Below are 19,094 nucleotides of genomic sequence, written 5' to 3' on the forward strand. Positions count from 1 at the left end.
ATAGTTGATGATTCTTGGGCGTACTTTGGAAAGGTGCTATCTTGATATACGCAACCCAGGCCTCTGTCTCGGCACGTTTTGCATATGGGCATATTCCCGTCACATCGCCTTTTTCTGCAAATGAGTCAGCGTCGATAACAAGGTCGAAGGAGCTGCCAGGGGCTCGAGTGTGAATACCTGTGGCGGCAGTAGTTACATGCCACATTTGTCCGCTTCGGAGGAGAACTCATATTGAGATTTCAGCAGAGCACAGGAGATATTATATGCACGTGCAACTGGGGAGCGAGCCGCCCGAGGCGATGTTGATGTTATGCTCAAGTGTGGTGCAGCGCGCGTAGTGGTGTGAAGTAGACATTGAGTCTAATGGAGACAGTCGGACAAAGTTGCCAAGAAATTTCTAGGCGAATTTGGCGGTTGCTGCCGCTGCTTTTGCAGGTGGGTGGTTTCCCCTCAATGCCAAGAGAGCTAACCTAGTTAGCACTAGCCCAGTCTTCCCCACGTGGCCATTCAGTACCCAGGAAAAAGTCCCCTTCAAAAACAACGAGGGAATCATCCCTTGCGTGGAAGAACGGGCGCCTTTAATCGCACCACCCCGATCATGACGCCTTAAGGAAGTGTAGGGAGGATCTTAATAGATCTTCTCACACTTTCCCGCTAAGAGAGGCCGTCTCTAAACCCCACGAAATTATGTAGAACCACGTCATATCCCCCATCTCCCTCCCCCGTCTTCCTTTATACATTCGACCGACTCTATCGAAATTTCACGTTCGAAACGACCACCGCGAACCTTGTCTCTCGGATTGAGGAGAGAATCATTTATCGTCAACGTATCAACCGTATCGAGCGGCGAGATCTCTGAGATCTCCGAGCATCCTTGCAGCAAAACGTCAGCTTGTGGTCAAAGGAGACAAGTCGGGGCCTCTAACTGTTCTCTCAAAGTTTCATTTTGGGGGAACAAAGCAGATACGTGCGTGTTGAATCTTCTATTTTTCAGTTTTAGTCCAAGTGTTGAGAGGACAATTCGAAAACCTTGCTGCTTGCTCACAGTTTGTAGAGATCCAGCCGTCCGTGATAATCCTCTTCTGGCTGAGATATTTGGACATATGAGCGATAGGCGGTTAAGTACGGGGCACCGAATTTGTTGCATGCTGGCATCCATTGGCCGAATTCATCTGTTGACACGTTTCATTTTGCGTCAGGCTATTGTGCTAGACAGGTAGGTTTTTTCCTTTTTGGACTTCCTTCGCTCGACTTACATTCATTGTGTGCGTAAAAACAACAAGCATCGAATACCAGGGAGGAACCGGTATCAGCATCGATTCCCGAATTAGCATACCAGAGGTCCCCGTGTACAAGTGAAGGTTTGACGGATCTCCCCTCACTCTCGAGTGGGCGAAGCAACCGAGGAATCACCTTGTCGAACAGGGTCGGTATTAGCGTATCAAACTCCGGATCGGGTCCTCTGGCTTTCAGTTCTAGGTCTAGCGCCCAGCGCATGCTCTTCGCAAAGTATGCCTCCCACCTGTCCTCCCAGTCGTTCAATTGGGGTAGGTTGCCGCTGTACGTTGTGATATGAAAGCCGAACTTGCCAGTGGGAGACTCGCTGTTCCTGTGCAGCAGGGCCAGTTGTGCTGAGAACTTCTCGGGATCAGGCATATCATCTGTCATCTCTCGATATTCACAGAGGAAGAAGTGGGTGTCTGGGTTGCTCTGATACGTGCCCCAGGCGATCGGCTTTGGTACAAAGTCTGGTAGCAGGGTGTAAATGGCTTTCATTGACTCGAATTCGCCATGTACCATGTTTCTGCCGATGTCATTAGAGAGGACCTTGATGAAAAAGGATTGCTCAGTCTGCCCATCCGCCAATTCGATATCGATACGGCCAGTGTTCGCCCAAAAGCTGATGCCATGTCCTTCGGTTGAGAGAATCCGACAGCCATCGGGCAGTTCCGCAACGACACTCGGATCGACGTCGGAGTTGGTCCCTCCAAATTCCAATCCTTCTGCACGGTCAAAATTCATGTTGCCAACGTGAAATAATTTTCTGAAAACGCTTGCTGCGGAGTCGCGAAAGCTTCAGTCGAGGGCGGCACGAAATCTTTTGCCAATTTCTTCGGGCGAAGTCGTGCAAGTCCTTAACTAGAGGACTAGTACCGAGTAGCCTAAGACCCAACGCGACTCTCCAGTGGTCCTTCTACGCGCCAGAGTGGGGCTGGTAAGCGCTCAGTTTTCACCAGGGGTGGTGGCGCATCTGGGGCCAGCATAAGCTTTGAGACCCAAAATCTGAGAGGAACAGATCCTCAGACCGAGGCAAAGCTCATCTCTATCTGAAAGGGACATAGTCTTGAGCTTTTACTCTTCTAGTTGCGCTTACTAGCTCCTATTGATCATGTCCTGCAGTAGAGGCCTTGAATATCCGCTCTCGAAGATCACTGTCCTCGATCTGTCTGACCTCGACACCTGCCTCCTCCAGTCGCTTCCTGCCTTCGTTCAGACCAATAAATGTTCCAGGCTCTGTAATCCCCACGTAGACCAGTTTGATCGAGTCTTTGAGCCGGAGGATCCTCTCCACGCAAGTTCGATTGCCACTCAACCGCTCGTTGCATGGTTCCATGGTCGTGTATAGAACAGTGTTTCCGGGTAACACTTGGCCGACGTGATCATCTGGGACGTTATGTTTCTCGGCGACTTTGATGAGGCAGCAGTGTTCAGCATGTGTCGAGCCTGGGTCTCCCGGTCTATCACCAGGCAGTTCCAATGAGTAGCCAGTGGAGAGAATCTCACCGCTCTCTCCATCGACAAGGACTGCTCCGACACAAAACTTCGTAGGGGCTGGAGGTGAGAGGCGTGCCTTCTCGAGAGCGTATTCCATGTAGGCTTGATGGTTGTGCGAATCAAACAAGGGGTGAGGCGATTCGCCGGCCATATCTGACGAGTTGATGGTAAAGGTTGCGCGAAATCCAAGACCTGTTTGGACAAAGTGGGCGGTTGAGAAGTCGTGTTGTTTTGGGCGTCAGATGGTCTTTTGGTTAACATGCGAACTGGTGAAGGTCCGACCATCTCCCTTTTTTTAAAGCTGCGGGGGACCTCAGGGTCTCGGGCCGCCCCGGGAACTGACAGCTTGGCTGGTCACCAAATGAGATGGAGACGTCACTATTTCTATTACCGTAGGTCTTGGGCGTTTAATGAGCAAAGCCGAAACCGAACATCTCATCGTCTTCACTTAGACACCAATCAAACATGATGCAGGGAGAGCGAGTTGAGCCCTTGGTTGGCAACCTGCATCTGCATAAGCGCTTAAGTTTCGTCCACCGGAGCATTCCGAATGAATTACCACCGCGGGACGAATTTCAGCCTCGGGGCACCACTCCTCCATCGCGTCCTTCTTGAACTTGTTCTTTTTGCAGGAGGCCATCACCAAGCTAGATTGGTCTCCTCAAGCGAGATAGCCATGAGGCCCTCTTACTTCCGGGATACTTCTATGATCTTCTCGTGATCTGGAAGAATGATCCTTGCACTTGGGATGACCGTGGTGAAAGATGCGTGGACAAGATGGTACGTTGTCGCTCTGCTGTCCATCCGGCCTTAGCTTTCGCTGACCTACCCACCTCTCTGAAGTCAAGTAGAATATTTCGTCGGAGGACCGACGACTTTGCTGCCAGCCTTGTCGTGCCAGAGGGAAGACGCCCCGCACAAAGTCCCTTGAACACAAGCTCAATTGACGACCACGACACGGTTGATGAGAAAGGGCCCCTTGGTCTCAACTTGCTCTATACACCCTCCGAACCTCTGATTGACTTGGTCTTTGTCCATGGACTGGGGGGTGGTTCAAAGAAGACTTGGAGCCTTGTGCCTTCATTATATTGGCCAAAAGAATGGCTTCCAAAAGATGCCGCCTTCAAGAATGTCCGCATTCACAGCTTTGGGTACAACTCGGACTACGTCAAAAGCAGAAATAATTGCTGGACAATACAACGTTTCGGCCAGTCCCTGCTGGGAGACTTGAGAACCTCACCGTCTCTCGGCGAATCAGATACTCCACTGATCATGATCGGGCACAGTATGGGGGGCTTGGTGATAAAGCGAGCGTACATGTTAGCCAAACATGATCCGTCTCTCCAACCTCTGACAACCAGGTTCCGAGCGATGTACTTCCTTGCGACACCACATCAAGGCTCTGACTGGGCAAAAGTTCTGGATCGCATGTTGAACGCCTTCTCCCTAGCGCCTGAATTTGTGGAGGAATTGGAGAAAGGTTCTGGAGCACTCCAGTCTATCAACGAAGAGTTTCGCCATTATTTTGACCAGTTTGAGCTGGTATCATTCTACGAGACGCAATCAATGAAATACCTTGGGTCAAGAATTGTTGAACCCGAATCTGGTGTTCTCAATCTGCCGCGAGAAAAGCAGGTACCAATGGCCGCCGACCACCGATCGATCTGCAAATTCCAAAAACCAACAGACCAGAACTATGTTGAACTTCGCAACTCACTTGCCAGGACAGTCGCAAACATATGTGATGAACGGGCGAAAGGAAAGGAGGGACAACGGAACCGCGAACTAAGCGACCTGAAAAAATACTTACGCATATCTCATCAGCCAGAAGATGACCTTGAGCTTGTTGAAGGCTCCCGTCTGTCTGGAACTTGTGAATGGATTGCAAAGAAAGAGAGCTACTTGGCGTGGAGAGATTTTGCTGCGGACGCTCCAACCATTCTCTGGATAAATGGAAAACCCGCTACAGGCAAGTCTGTTCTTGCTGGCTATGTTATCACGCAACTGCGACAGCGAAAGTCAAGCTGCAGCTATTATTTCTTCAAACATGGCGAAAAATCAAAGTCCCGGCTCGTCAATTGCCTCCGATCACTGGCCTTCCAGATGGCCTGCGAAAACGATCAAGTTCGACGCCGTCTCAATGATTTGCACAAAGAAGACGGCCAGCTCGACGGTGAAACTGAACGCAGTGTTTGGCGCAAAATCTTTGTCTCAACAATTTTCAGAATCCAGATGGAACCCCATTACTGGGTCATTGACGGCTTAGACGAATGTGAAGGTTCTGAGACTTTTATTGAGTCTCTCATTGGCCAGCTCGATCCTACGGCAAATTTGAAAATTCTTGTCACAGGTCGCGATATGCCAAAGCTGAAGGCTGCTTTTCTAAACCTCGGACCTCACAGATATTGTGGACTGGAAATATCGACAGCTGATACTGTTGAAGATATCAAAACCGCCATCAAGGCAAAATCGCACTGCCTGACAGTCAAGGATGACGAACTTCGTGCTGCATTGCTTGGGAAGGTGCTCGAAAAATCTCAAGGCTCTTTTCTGTGGACTCTCTTGGTCTTAGAAGAGCTTGCAAATACTTATGGCGAAGCAGAACTCAAGAAAGTGCTAGATGAAGTCCCCCGGGACATGAACTTGTTATACCAACGTGTGTTGGACTCGATGAAACTGACGACAACGGAGGGAGGGAGGAGAGTGGCCAAGGCTATTCTCAAGTGGGTGTCTTGTGCTATGAGGCCGCTGAGCACAGAAGAACTCACTGGTGCGCTGAACCTAGATCTAGGGGACAAATATGACGCACTCGAAGAAATGATCCCGAAATTATGCGGCCAACTCGTTGCTGTCGACAAGTTCGGCAACGTTCAGATTGTACACGAGACAGTCAGAGAATATCTGACCAGCGATGACTTGCAATCCGACTTCGCCGTTAATAAATCACAATCGCATACGAGGATTGCTGAGATCTGCTTGAACTACCTCGCAAGTGACGAAATGAGGCCTTCCACCGCCAGGAGACGAGGACCGAGACAGGGCTCGGTCCTGAACACCGAGGATTCGAGAATAAAATTCTCCAGATATGCATGCATTGCCTTCTCGCATCACCTTGCCAACGCCAATTGCGAATCAGTCGATATTCTTATCCTTGTCTCCAAGTTTTTAGAATCCAACATTCTTTCATGGATTGAAGGTATCGCTCAGACCAGGATCCTTACTCCGATTATACGAGCAGCGAAAGATATCCGGACATATGTCAAGAAATGCAACGCCCCACCGATTGGGAAGGAGATACAAACTATTAGAGCTTCTACAACAGATCTTGTCCGCTTAGTCGCAAAGTTTTCCGATGCTCTTACCGCTGTCCCAGCGGCTATCTACACGCTTATTCCCCCCTTTTGCCCTCGCAACTCCACTCTGTACAAAGCCGGTATAAAATGTCGAACAACAAGACTGTCCATAACTGGACTATCTTGCGACCACTGGGACGACCGTTTAACGTGCATAGACCTTCAAAATGATGAGTTCACTAGCATTGCCTACGGGGACGAGCTGTTCGCTGTAGGGACAACGTCCGGAGTTGTCACTATTTATAATGCGACATCATGCGAGGAATACAAGATTTTGAATCACGGAGAAGCCCTCCGACTGTTACATTTCAAGCCAAAGTCTGATGTTCTCGTATCATGCGGCTTAAGGAAGCTTACAGTATGGAATAGCCGCACAGGAGACGCAATGTACGAATTTCAGGCCCCATTTCGACCTATTGCTCTTGATTTTGACAACGATACACTTGTGGTGGCATCTAGGAGAAATTTCCTGAGGTCTTGGGACCTGAAGAACAATGCTACATTACAACAAGACAGGCCTTGGAGTCATTCGGATGAGGACATCCAAAGACCTTCCCGCCTTCAACCATGTGCTATATCCCTCTCCACTGGACATCAAAAAATGGCTGTGGCATATATTGGACAACCAATCACTATCTGGGACCTCTGCTATGATGAGTACTATGGCAGCTGTGGGAAAATGCTTGCCAATGGCGAAACGAGCAAGCATTTAGTGACATCGCTGTCTTTTAACCCGAACCCAGACATTCGACTTCTTGCTGTCTCGTACCTCGACGGGCAACTTGTCCTCCTTGACCCTTTCGAAGGCAAGGAGCTGGAAAGCTTTCGAGCCAATTGCCGTGCGTTGATTTCAAGCCCGAATGGGCGTCTGCTTGGAGGTGTGGCTGCGTCTGAGACTATCCATATATATGAGTTCGACACGTTGAGACTGCTTTACAGGATTAGATCATCCGAGCTTGGCATCAAACAGCTTGCTTTCAGCCGAGACAACTTCCGTTTCGCGGATATACGCCGGTCTCAATGCAATATCTGGGAGCCTACGATGCTACTCTGTGACTCGGTTGCAGATGACCGGAGTGAGAGCACCTCGGCGTCAGTAATTGAAGCAACTACATCGGACGATAAGGTCAGAATTAACACCATGGTCCTTCATAATCAAGGCCAGGTAATTATTTGTGGCAAGGATGACGGTTCAGTATGTCTGCACGATGCTCGGACAGGCTCTTTTCTACAAACACTTCACGAACACAAGTCTCAAGTTCGCATTCTCACCTGGCAGACTCGCAATAATATCACAATGAGCGTGGATACATCAAACGCGATACATGCTTCCGTTCTAAGCAAAGACCTTAAAGGAGGATGGGTATCAGATCAGCTTCCGTTCCAGTCTCGCCTTAATTGCGGTCATGCCATTGTCCAAGTCCTCCACTCTGAAGTGACAAACAGGTTAATCCTTTCAACACGCGAGTGTGATTATCTATGGGGCAGCGAGGGGAAGGAGCTCGCTGCACGGCCATATCCGAAGAATCCAGGCATCCGACTATGGATACAGCATCCTCAATCGCAATTTCATGCAATATGTATTGAAGGAGCAACTGCGCGCATCTTCTCTTGGGATGACTGGTCACAAGTTTCGTCCCTCGGACTCGCAATTAGCATGGCAGGAATGCAATTAAAGAGCTTCAGAGGATACGGATCAGGCCACAGGCGGCGGATGCTTTTGGAACTGTCTGAACTTAATGGCTCCTCCAGAACCCGGGGGCTCTATCTCTTTGATGCAACGTTGTTCAACCTCGAAAGTGACAAGGCCCCGAGGAGTAGACCAGACCCCAAAGAAGATAAAACAATAGGACTCATCGACGTGGAAATACCACCACTTCAACTCACTCCGTCCAGAGAGGATGACAAGTCCTTGATCGATTCCGTCGCGGAGAAAGCAACACAAAATCATCAGAAACCCGCTGCAGATCCTCTCTTTGGCCCTCAACTCAATGCCCTCACTCGCTACGTCTCTCATGTCATTCACCTCAACGACAGCGGCAAACTGGTCTTCTTAGACTCACACTCCTGGGTCAGCTCCATTGACCTCGAAGACTTTGCCAAATTCGCCATGGCGACTCCAGCAGCGTCAGGGCCACCCTCGCCACCAATTCGGTACTCCCGACACTTCTTTGTGCCTTATGACTGGTTCTCAGGGACACGAGATATAGTCTGCGCCGCCACAATGCGAGATGTCCTCTTTGCACGGAACGGCGAGATTGCAATTATCAAGAACGGGTTGGATTATGCGGAAGAGGTTGCCGTGGGTTCTTTGTAAGAGCTCAGACATGAAACCGAGCCTCGGATCGGATCCGTCTATAAGCTTGCCCGCAAGAGCGGTTGGTGCGATGAGATGGATCTTGGAAACAGATGCCCGGAGCCCGGAGGGATAGTGGATGTGAAAAGATGGACCTAATGACATTCACGTGATCGAGTAATTGATTTATCACGGCTCATCCATAACAGAACTCTTTTGGTACTTCTTGTTCCCTGCCCAATCTTCAATGAAAGCTGCGTAGGCAGTACCTACTAGAAAGACAATCGCAAGCAGCTTCAGAACGTCAATGTGAATCCGTTCCGTAATGCTCAAGCGCTCGTGGTGCTTGGCGATTGGGTTGGCTCCCCACATTGAAGAGCAAAGCCGCCATGTGAGACACAGAACAGGAGTGGTTCTATCTGATTGATTGTGTCTTGTCCCTCTACCTATTCAGAGAGACTCTGCCTGTTTATATACACTTTGGCTTGTGATCTGAATGCCATTCCTGAAACCTCCTATTCCGTCGTCATGCTATCGCAGAACGGCGAGAACAACGGTGTCGAGGTAAGTGGCGCAGTTGGTGAGACAGCTAGCGTCTCAGGTAGTTTGCCCCAGTGGCGATCTCGCAACCCTGTCAACACGCCAACACCTCGTGCCAGCCCATCAATCGCTCCACGAAAAGAATATCGTCGCGTATAGCATCTAAGCTACTCTATATGCAAGGGTCAAGGACGGCGGAAGGTGCTAAGGCGCTATTACAGCCGCGATCAAAATCCAAAAAAAAATCTGTAGTTTTGCTGAGCCCGCACACGAGCATTCGCGAATATCATTTCTCTTCATTCTGGTGAAGTTCGAGCCGCCATTTCCACCTAGATCAAGTTCGTAATACGTCCAATCGAGATTGTATAACTGAGCAACGTCTCTCCTTTCTATGTGACTCAGCAACGACATCGAGACGAGGTGGAATCGCTTAGTTTACTATTAGGCGAAGTGGTACGAGGTCGTCCGAGAACGATTGACGCTATGGCGGAATAAGATATGCTCGATCTTATAGAGCACTTTCCAATAGCGCATAGAGACGAGTTCTACTGTAACGGAGCACTCCTGGGTTTGGCATGCACGAGCAACAACGCGCAGGTGCCTGTCAGGCAGGTCGGAAATCGAGAATGCTTTTCTGGTCGGCGCTGCCGAGACAACACCACCAACAACAACACCCACAGAGAGGCAGCGCCTAGAGTAACGAGCGCCTAGCACAGCGGCAGCGTTGAGGAGTAGAAAAGGATTAAATGGATACTCAGTACTCAGAAATAGGTAGGCGGTATCAACAAACCATAGTATACTCTGTTCAAACTGTAAAGAATGGCACACGGCCAGCACTGTGAACCATTAAGCACACTGACAGCGACGGCATGCTCGCACAGCCATTCTATGTCTGCTGTCGACTGTTGCTGTCCTTCGTTGTTGTTCTTACTATAGTGCTCAATAGCCCCATTCTGCCTTAGAGCCTCCCTTTTTGTTCTGACAGGTGACCAGCCAAATCGCCTTCCTGTCAGCCCAATGCCAGCACAACACAACCACTTCGCCTTGTTAAACTAGCATCATGAAGAAGAGGAGGTGTTGGATGTATTTAACTCAAAAAGATCGTGCCACGAAGCACTGCTTTTTTAAGTAGACTTGGTTCACATGATCCACTACATATGCTAAAATCATTATGCCCGGAGTTGCTGCCCGGCACGATCTGCAGCAGTCCACCTTCCCCCGTAGCCCCCCGCCTGAGTTGAGTATTGTTATTTAGGCCTTAGTGATGGTGATCAGGTCCTGTGCATTTGCTGGGAAGTCGAGCGTAATGTCTACAAAACATCAGAGGTGCGGTCCCCATACTCACGTCGCCGAATTCACATACCGAAGTTACTTCCCTGACCCTCACGTGTGAATTCTAGGGTTGTTGCGTTGCTCCCGCCGACCCGATGAATGTCAACGTAGTAGCGAGTGGTTGAGTTCCAAGGCAGGTCACTAACCTGCAGTCGGAAGGTGTTGCTGGTATTGTTGCGCTGGGAGACCGGAGCAAACGTAACGCAAGCTAATGTACTGTAAGTCCCTGGATAGGGCTGGCTTGGACGCAGAGGCGCATCTCCTACATGGGAACAGGAAAAGTTTGTTGCCATCCGCGAAACAGACCTGATCACCATTGACCACTGGCGACGATTCAGCATTGTCAGAATTGCATACACAAGGGCGGATACGTGAAGTCGCCTGGCGACTTACGTCCGTCGGGCTGTACAGAAGGATACGCCAATGTAGATGAGTTTAGATAGGGTAGCTAACATTCAGGTCAGTCATCATAATATTCTTGGCGTAAAGAGACACTTGCCAATGTCGTCACGATCTCTTGGGGAATCGTGTAGTCTAGTTGATAGTTGTTCAAAAAGACTTGAATCTGGTTCGTATCGTTTGAACGGCCTGCCAGAACAGCGAAACCATCCGAACTACCGCCACTGACTTCAAGCCGGTTAGGTGTCCGGTTCAGAAAGCTGATATAGTTCACCCAAGCTTTTGCGATATTCCGAGGGATGGGCTGGTGCCCCGCAGACTTGTTGAAAAACCCCTGGTACCAGAAGCCACCAGCACCCCAGCCACCGTAGCTCAAACCAGGGTAGAGAATAGTATGCTCAACGGAGGTATCTTGGGCGTACATCAACTGATCAACTTTAGACGGGTCTTAGAGCACAAAGGTGGCCGGAAAGACTGCTTACAACTCCGATATTGAAGGCTGAGAAGAACTGTGGATCTCGGTAGAAATCGAGGGCCTCTTGCGAGCTGAAACTCCTATAGTATTAGCTCAACGGCCTCAATTATCAGAAAATGGAGGAGTCGAGGTGTATTGAGACTGATGAAAGGCGAACGCATGGTGAAGCCGGATCCCAGCTTCCAGGCGGCAGCATACCTAGGGGACAGCGACGTTGACCATCCCGAGTGCGTAGCCCAAATTTCGAGATCGGGAAGTCCAGCTGGTATGAGGATATCGTTTCGAAACTTGTCCGTTATCGTCTTGATATCGTAGGCTATTGATCGTCAAATAAGACATGATGACCCTACCAGCAGAGCGATCGAGACACATACGATTAAAGCTGAACCACAAATTTACAAAGTGAAAAGTGGTAGCCTTGATTGGGACATTTCGGTCCACACAATCTTTGTAGAATTGGACGATGAAGGGATCAAATGTCTACAAGTGTAAGCTTTTTTTGTCGCCGAAATCACAATGCGAGGGTTTTTTGTTTTAGGTTTTTTTTTTCTCTTCGTCTTACCGAGTAGTTGTGTTTCGTCGGATCTATACTGCGTCAGTGACACAATCATAATCCATGGGACCTGTCGTCCAAACATACAAAATCTATCCGAACCCCACGCCCCACTAGGTTCTTAAGTCTTGTGTTGATTAGATGATGCGGTATAAGACTTACACCCCAACTCTAGAAGAACTTGAAAGCGGTCAGCTTCTCTTCGATAAACCATCAGATGGGCATCAAACCTGGCATTGGCCACCCCATGACTGAAATTGCTGAAATATGCGAACATATGCTGGTATTGTGACTCGATTGTTGGAGAGTTGAGCTTACTTCGTAAGTGCTTGCAAGTACGGGCTTTCGACGAGCGTCCTTACCAGATCAGTCTCGGGATAGAATTCAAAGAGCTCAATAGCATCGGAGAACCCAGAGTTGTAGGCGCCATTCCTGACAGAGGTTAAGATGCTTGCTCTGTAGAAGACTTGGACCTCGGGACTAGAAGCTTACATGTATCGGTCAGTGATCATGTACGCAATCTTGCCCAAATCTTCTGGTGATGTGATGTTTGGGTTGGTGCCATTGTCCGGCTTTCAAAAACTACCGTGTCAGCGCTTCGAGGGATAAATGTGCATCAATGATTATTGAGAAGGACTTTACTTGAAATTGGATGATTGCCTGCCATTTCCATTGCATCAGCACGCCAATAGCGATCACAATTCAGAGAAATTCCATACCTTTGCCCCATTGGACACAACATAGTCCACATAGCCATCGGCCTTGTGCCAGAAATCAGCGGATCTAGCATGATAATTCACCTTCAGTAGCACAACGTACTGGTGTCCAATTGTAGTTACTGGAGTGGGTCGCCGGCCGTTCCAGGTTTCCCCCAACCGAGAAAAACTTGTGGAAAGTTGTCTAGAAAGAGTTAGCCAGGTCTCTGATGGCGTGTGCGAGACTGAAAGATCACGTCCACCTACAGATTAACACATGTTTGATGCCATATTCCGGGAACAGTGCCCCGATTTCTGGTTGATAGTCATAGAAGAGGTCAGAGGCTCCAGCAAATGCTTGAAAAATAAAGTCTATAAGGTCAGCCCGGTCCTTTTTCTTTGAATGACCTGGTCGATGCACCTGAATCCGCACTGAGAGACCCTATTCAGACTTTAGCACTGACACGTTCAATACATAAGCTCAAGCAGCACTCACCCTGGATCTCTGGTTTCAATTGACCACATGGAGAGCTTGCGTTCACCACAATCTGACGGGCGTTTTGGGTCGCTCCAGCTAAAGCTGGCAAGAGAACAGAGAGCGGTAGGAATAATGGAAGGGGGGACATGGTTGCCAGGTACGCAAGAGTTAAGCAATGTCCGGGCTGAATAAGGAAATGGTCTCCAAAGCAGAGGTCCGAAGTCCCCCGATTTTCAGGCAACAGAGATATGAATACAAGATCAATGAGAGGTGCTACTTTGTGGAAACAGGCCTTGGAGTTATGCGATGGATTTAGGGATTCTGGAGCTGGAATATGGGGTGGCGTTCGGTACCTTTTCAACCGGCTCTCTGCACCGTGGTCAGGTTTCTCGGTACACCTCGTTCGCTCCTCTGGGCCCATCTGCCTTGATTTTACACCGAGGCCAAGTACCTGTTTTCTCAGCTGAAAAAAAAAAACACCACCCTCATGTTGCTTCGGTACAAGGCGATGCGGACTGCTGAACCTATGCGGAGCTAATTTCGGGGGAGGGACCTGGTTGAGATCATCAGAGACATGCAGCGGGAGACTTTATTTTACGGCCCTGGTAACAATCCACAGACGAGGCCCTGCCGGCGAGAAACTTCACGACCGCATCGACATCGACTGTCGGCGCATGGCCCGAGTTCAGGGTAACGATCAGTAAGCATGGTAGAATATCAGAAATGAAGATATTAGATTATCGATGACTACATAGTCAGAACAAACAATATGTCGAAGCTATTTACTAGTAATACCACGGTAGACCTCTAATCCCGAACCCAATCTTTGGACTGCTCTCCTTGAGCAGAGCAGACTTCTCCTTTACTTGCACGACCAACACAAAAGTGACGAGGTACCATTCGCGCAAGACTTTTCATAAAATGCCTCCTGGGGATAGGGGCACAGAACCTCGTCCATCGTGGCGTTTTGGGGCAACTGGACCGTGACCGGACTCGCGTCAGGTGCAGTCCCATTTTCTACCCATGAACGCAGTTGGTCAAATAAATGAATAGGCTGGCCGCCTGAGCCACCCCAGCAGTGTTGAAGGCCCGGAACACGGTAGTAGAGGTAGAAGTCCATGACATTGTCAAGCACTGTGGACACTTCCTGGTAGTAGTGAAGTGTGCTCTTTGGCGAAATTGCCGCATCCGCCTTGTTTTGACATTAGCATCACGTCAACTGTAAGGGACTTTGAGACAACTTACAAGCCCATGATAGGTGATCATTTTACCTCCAGCCTCCTGGAAGTCGGCAATCCGAGTCTCGGTGGCTGCTATTGGTGCCAGCTCCTTTTTCAATGTGCGGTACAGATCATCAAATTGTGGATGAGTCAGGGTTGTAACATTTGCCGAGGGGTCTCTCAGAACGAAGTATTGCTGCCAAAAGTCTAGGCTGGCTCGGTTGGCGGGAATACATGTGCTGTTCTGCGTGCAGGTTGTGGCTGCAAGTTCGGACAAGTTTGTTCCAACTTCGAATCCGTACCACATGAAGTCACCATTGGAGTATCTGGGTCCGTTCCAAATGTTTTCCGACACGTCGATGGCGGCGGCACTTATTGGCATGTTCAGACCTGTTTCGGCACACGTAAAAGTTGTACCGACGTAGTCTGCGGGCTTGAATGTAGCGCGGCATTTTTCAGGGTCTGCAATGAGCCCGTCATTGACACCATCGAGGCCATCGCACTCGGCGATGGCAAGTGTTGTTAGCTGCGTCAGTTCACACGCCAGAGGGTATTGTTGTGTCAGGTCCATGTAGAAAGCCGGCCAAACGGAGGTGATGCTCAGCTCAGCCCAGTACATCCCTGGTGCTGCGGCAATGATGCCATCATACGCTTCGGGATACTGTTGAGCCAGAATACTGGCCTGCCTCCCACCATTCGAACAGCCATTCCAGTAGGAATAGAGGGGCGCTTGTCCGTAATAGCCTTCAATCACCTGCTTGGCGATGACTGCCTGTTGCCAATTAGCGTCATTCTGTAGAACCGCGCCATACGCACCAAGTCACCCAAGGACGTTTGTCCAAAGTCATCCAGGGCTACAAAATTCAAATTTCCAGGGCTGTTCAGGAGCCAAGTCGCCGGAGTCAACGAAGTGCCAAGACCAGCGTCCGTCGTCGCCGTGGCGTACCCATCATAGATGGCGCCAGCCATTCCGGCATATGATAGCACAAACCGGCCCGCTGCCCAACCGCCACCTCCAATTGACTGAAGTCTGCCATTCCAGCCGTTGGGGGGGAGCCACACCTCAGCGTAGATTGTGTCGTTTTGATCCGGGTGAGTATAGGTCGCGGTCACATTGCAAAAGGTCGCGTTTTCCACGTTGACCGAGGGCTGAGAATAACGCCAGCCCTCTGGAATGGGAAAGCTGTAGTTCGTGACGATGCTTGCGTCGACTGAAATAACTTCGGCGCCAAAGAGTGAAACGCTCGAGAAAGTGCTTGGTGTGCACGCCTGGGTTGGCGAAAGCAAAGCCATAATGTGCGAAAGACAGGATAGCAGTACGGTGTAGAGAAAGATTACCTGTGATCTTCTCTGGCACACAGCTGCTTTATAGCCGACTGAAGATGGTATTGCAAGACAAGGCACAAGACCAACGAATACGGGCACGATGGGGATCCGATCCCAATTCTCATGTTGAACCTAGGAGATCGACATATCCAAGATATGGGGATACCTCCGGCGGTTAAAAATAGATAGTGTGCGCTCAAATATACCTGCAATTCCCTTAACATGGCGTCCTGCCCCTGCCACATCTTCGACTCTTCCACATTAGCGAGGACGACTGCGTGCACTCAATTGAGGTCTTCATGGCGGCATATCTCGGCCCAAGTCGGAGATTCGGCATTTTCTCTTCGTCAGGGGCATAACGTCCGGGGTAGGGACGATCGACATGTGGGGAAGGCGGCGCTATTTAGACTAAGTATTTCGCTTCGCACATATTGCAACTTTGAGATGCTTTGTGGAGCAGCGGAGATGCCCCGACACTCCCCTTCGGCCCCAGAGAGTATGTCTCGCGTGTACATTGCCACCTGACCGGTGACTGGAACTATATCACGCCCCATTGGCACCGATGCGGGAACAAATAACTTGATCCCTGCTTTTGCTAATTGCCGCTGGCGGACGTAAGCCTTTGGGGTAGGAGATGTACTACTTATAGCCTATGCGTCGTGTTGGTATTTACGTGGCCCTCAGCAGAGGTACACCTTCGCGTTAATTCATCACACCACATCAGGATGAGCAGCTCTATTCGCCAGCTAATGGTGTGCTCACCATCGGCCATAGCTCCTCCAGTTCTGCTCGGGGTGGAGGTTCTTTCCGTTTCCGCCATCCTCTTCACCAACTACAGTGTTGAGGTGCCACAGATTTACAATTTCAATCATCCGGCTATATCGGTCAAAGATGTGGACTTCTGCAACGTTACCGTAACCTACACCCACCCCGGTAAAAACAATGCCATCCACGTTGAAACTTGGCTTCCCCAGGTTTGGAATGAACGGCTACAGGCGACAGGTGGTGCAGGGTGGACGGCAGGTCGCAATGTCTTGTCACCTGGTCTCATGTCCGGGGCTATCGGCGAGGGATATGCCACGACGAGTACCGATGCAGGGTTGTCTCCAGTCTGGCCCGGAGACCCTACACTCTGGGCTCTTGTGAGCCAAGGAAATGTCAATTCTTACGTGTTGGACACCTTCGCGTACAGAGCGCTGGAGGAACAGGCTCTCATCGGCAAAAGCCTTGTCCGCAGTTTCTACGGTCGCGACCCAGTGTATTCATACTGGAGTGGATGTTCTCAAGGTGGCCGACAAGGTCTAATGCTGGCTCAGCGATTTCCCACCTGTAAGACGTGTCTCCCATTGCCTCTCCCGATGCAGGATTTTGAAGACGAAAGCCGCCGAACGTACATTCCCTAATGGCCACGGTACAACTACTGACCTTCTCCAACTATAGTGTATGATGGAATTGCCGCTTCAGCGCCGGCCATTTACTACGGTCAACTCGGTCAGTCGCAGTTCATACCTCAGCTAATTATGAACGAGATGAAAGCATACCCTCTGGACTGCGAGATGGACTACCTCACGCAGCAGGCTGTCGCTCACTGTGATGCCAACGACGGTGTGGTCGACGGTATTATCTCAGATGTTGCGTCATGCGATTTCGATCCTATCAGCAAGATCGATTCGAGCTTTCTATGTTTCTCAACCGGGGCCAATATGACTGTGAGCCAAACAGCGGCCGTGGTCGCCAACGCTAGCTGGAGTGGCTATTTCAATAGCCAATGGGAGCTCATATGGCCCAGATGGAACTACGGGGCCAGCCTTACAGGTTTAGGCTACGCTCCTAACGAAACCAATCAGACCGTGAACGCCCAGCGAACTCCCAATTGGTTTGCGCAGTTATATCTCGAAAGGAATGCAAGCTTTGACAGTGCAACCATTACAAGTGAGATGTTTGACAGATATTGGAAGCGGTTCATCAAGATCTACGACGATACTATTGGTACCAGTGACCCTGACCTCTCAGATTTTAAAGCTGCGGGCGGTAAGATGATCACATGGCATGGAATGGTAATTAGTCCCAACACTCTGCCATACCAAGAATCCCGGAGTACTTCCCTGCCTTTTATACCTACGGCTAATCATGGAATGTGATGACCAGGCCGACGAATTGATCCAGACCAAAGCTACGGAGCGCTACTACAAAGAAGTCAGCAACTTATTCCCAGATGTTCAAGACTTCTACCGTTACTTTGAATCACCTGGGGCGGGACATTGCGGTTATACTGGTGTCGGTGGACAGCCAACAACAGTCTTCGACGCATTGCGCGCGTGGGTCGAAAACGGTACGGCTCCTGATGTTCTCCCCGTCACCTTCAACGGGACCACAAACAATGTGTATAATCGAAACTTGTGTCTATATCCCCTGAAGCAGGTCTACAAAGGGTCAGGGGATCCGACAAGCCCAGACAGCTTCGATTGCGTCTAAAGAAAAGCCGATGAGGATGTGGAGGAGCCGGCGAAGTGAGTAATTAGCTAAGAGCAGCTAGACCGTGTTGCTTCAGGACGTCCTGCCCCAGCCTTCTTCCATTGAACTTGTTAAAGTCAGGCGCGATCACGCAAGGCTGAGGACACATAGATCTCTCTTGTGAAGTGAGGAAAGTTTTCAGCCATGGGTTCTGGCAGATGGCCTGGAGGATCTTAGCAGACGTGTTTCGAGCTGTGATGGTACTGGCTACGTCTCCAATTGCATCGTCTGGAAGCAGAATGTATGTCCAAATCGGCAAAATCGACTGTGCTCAGGACTATTTCACGGATCTAAACCACCCTTTTCTTGCATCGATAGCAGAGGGACCTGATTTTATCCCGTCTTATGTATGGTCCAGCCACTCAAATAATACGGCAGCTTGCATTACGTTTCGCTGCGGTACCGGAGCGAACAACGCCAGTCAACGCCGGTCACGCATTCTGACTACACATCAACAATTGTATTTGACGACTCAGTTCTTTAAACAGACATTCATCAAGGCAGCCCTTGAGCCCATACACAAGGAGTGGCGAAGCAGCATCCATAAGAATCAAATGAAGCAACGGCATCCCAGCTCCTCTTTGCAGTAAACGCCCACGGCACTGCTACCATACCATAGCCTGGGCCTCCGGACCTTGGGGACCTCGCCGCCGCTGGCACGGAGTGTTGAGAACAATAATATCAGGTGATCTGGAAGAATAGTAGATGGAATCTCCGCTCGCTCATACTCTCCACGTTGCGGGGATGATCGGGAGACAAGGATACTTTTTTATTACCAGAAAATTAGCGCTAAATTTGGCAATGGTATAATTCAGCCTAGCTTCTCCGGATAATTTTGTTCTTAGTCTCTAGGTCCCGAGGAATGGTCGTCACGCCTGCTAGTCTCCGAGTGACAACGATGCTTTCTGGTGACCTTATTCAGGCTTTCGGGCTCAGATGTTCCGGGGGCCAACATTATTGAGCTCTGTCCGACCTAGATGTTCAGACTAACACTGACCGAATGGCTGGGTGGCTCAGAGAGACCAATTGAGCAGCCGTAGAGGTCCTCACAGACCGCCAGCCTCGACCACGTGAGTGAAGAGTCCGATTATATACCTACTTATATAGGTGAGCACCGAACCATACTGTGATCAGAGGA

At 49.8% G+C, this 19,094-nt stretch overlaps 5 protein-coding genes across 5 annotated transcripts; 2 read left to right on the forward strand and 3 right to left on the reverse strand.

Annotated features, from left to right (window-relative positions):
- Positions 1–1,041: 1,041 nt before the first annotated feature.
- Positions 1,042–2,022, reverse strand: A1O5_05746 (uncharacterized protein; the record flags this gene model as incomplete). The annotated part of the gene is made up of 2 exons (XM_007746345.1): positions 1,042–1,172; positions 1,257–2,022. The coding sequence occupies 2 exons, from the start codon at positions 2,020–2,022 to the stop codon at positions 1,042–1,044; spliced, it is 897 nt and encodes a 298-aa protein (XP_007744535.1).
- Positions 2,023–2,380: 358 nt separating this feature from the next.
- Positions 2,381–2,926, reverse strand: A1O5_05747 (uncharacterized protein; the record flags this gene model as incomplete). Its single annotated transcript, XM_007746346.1, has 1 exon — positions 2,381–2,926. One exon carries the CDS (start codon positions 2,924–2,926, stop codon positions 2,381–2,383), a length of 546 nt encoding a protein of 181 aa, XP_007744536.1.
- Positions 2,927–3,552: 626 nt separating this feature from the next.
- Positions 3,553–8,445, forward strand: A1O5_05748 (uncharacterized protein; the record flags this gene model as incomplete). The annotated part of the gene is made up of 1 exon (XM_007746347.1): positions 3,553–8,445. The coding sequence occupies one exon, from the start codon at positions 3,553–3,555 to the stop codon at positions 8,443–8,445; it is 4,893 nt and encodes a 1,630-aa protein (XP_007744537.1).
- A 5,313-nt stretch (positions 8,446–13,758) lies between these two features.
- Positions 13,759–15,409, reverse strand: A1O5_05749 (uncharacterized protein; the record flags this gene model as incomplete). The annotated part of the gene is made up of 3 exons (XM_007746348.1): positions 13,759–14,088; positions 14,142–14,888; positions 14,933–15,409. The coding sequence occupies 3 exons, from the start codon at positions 15,407–15,409 to the stop codon at positions 13,759–13,761; spliced, it is 1,554 nt and encodes a 517-aa protein (XP_007744538.1).
- Positions 15,410–16,167: 758 nt separating this feature from the next.
- On the forward strand, positions 16,168–17,917 carry A1O5_05750 (feruloyl esterase; the record flags this gene model as incomplete). Its single annotated transcript, XM_007746349.1, has 3 exons — positions 16,168–16,771; positions 16,883–17,499; positions 17,591–17,917. The coding sequence occupies 3 exons, from the start codon at positions 16,168–16,170 to the stop codon at positions 17,915–17,917; spliced, it is 1,548 nt and encodes a 515-aa protein (XP_007744539.1).
- Positions 17,918–19,094: the final 1,177 nt, after the last annotated feature.

Source organism: Cladophialophora psammophila (genome assembly GCF_000585535.1).
Source record: "Cladophialophora psammophila CBS 110553 chromosome Unknown aczJe-supercont1.8, whole genome shotgun sequence".
NCBI lineage: Eukaryota > Fungi > Ascomycota > Eurotiomycetes > Chaetothyriales > Herpotrichiellaceae > Cladophialophora > Cladophialophora psammophila.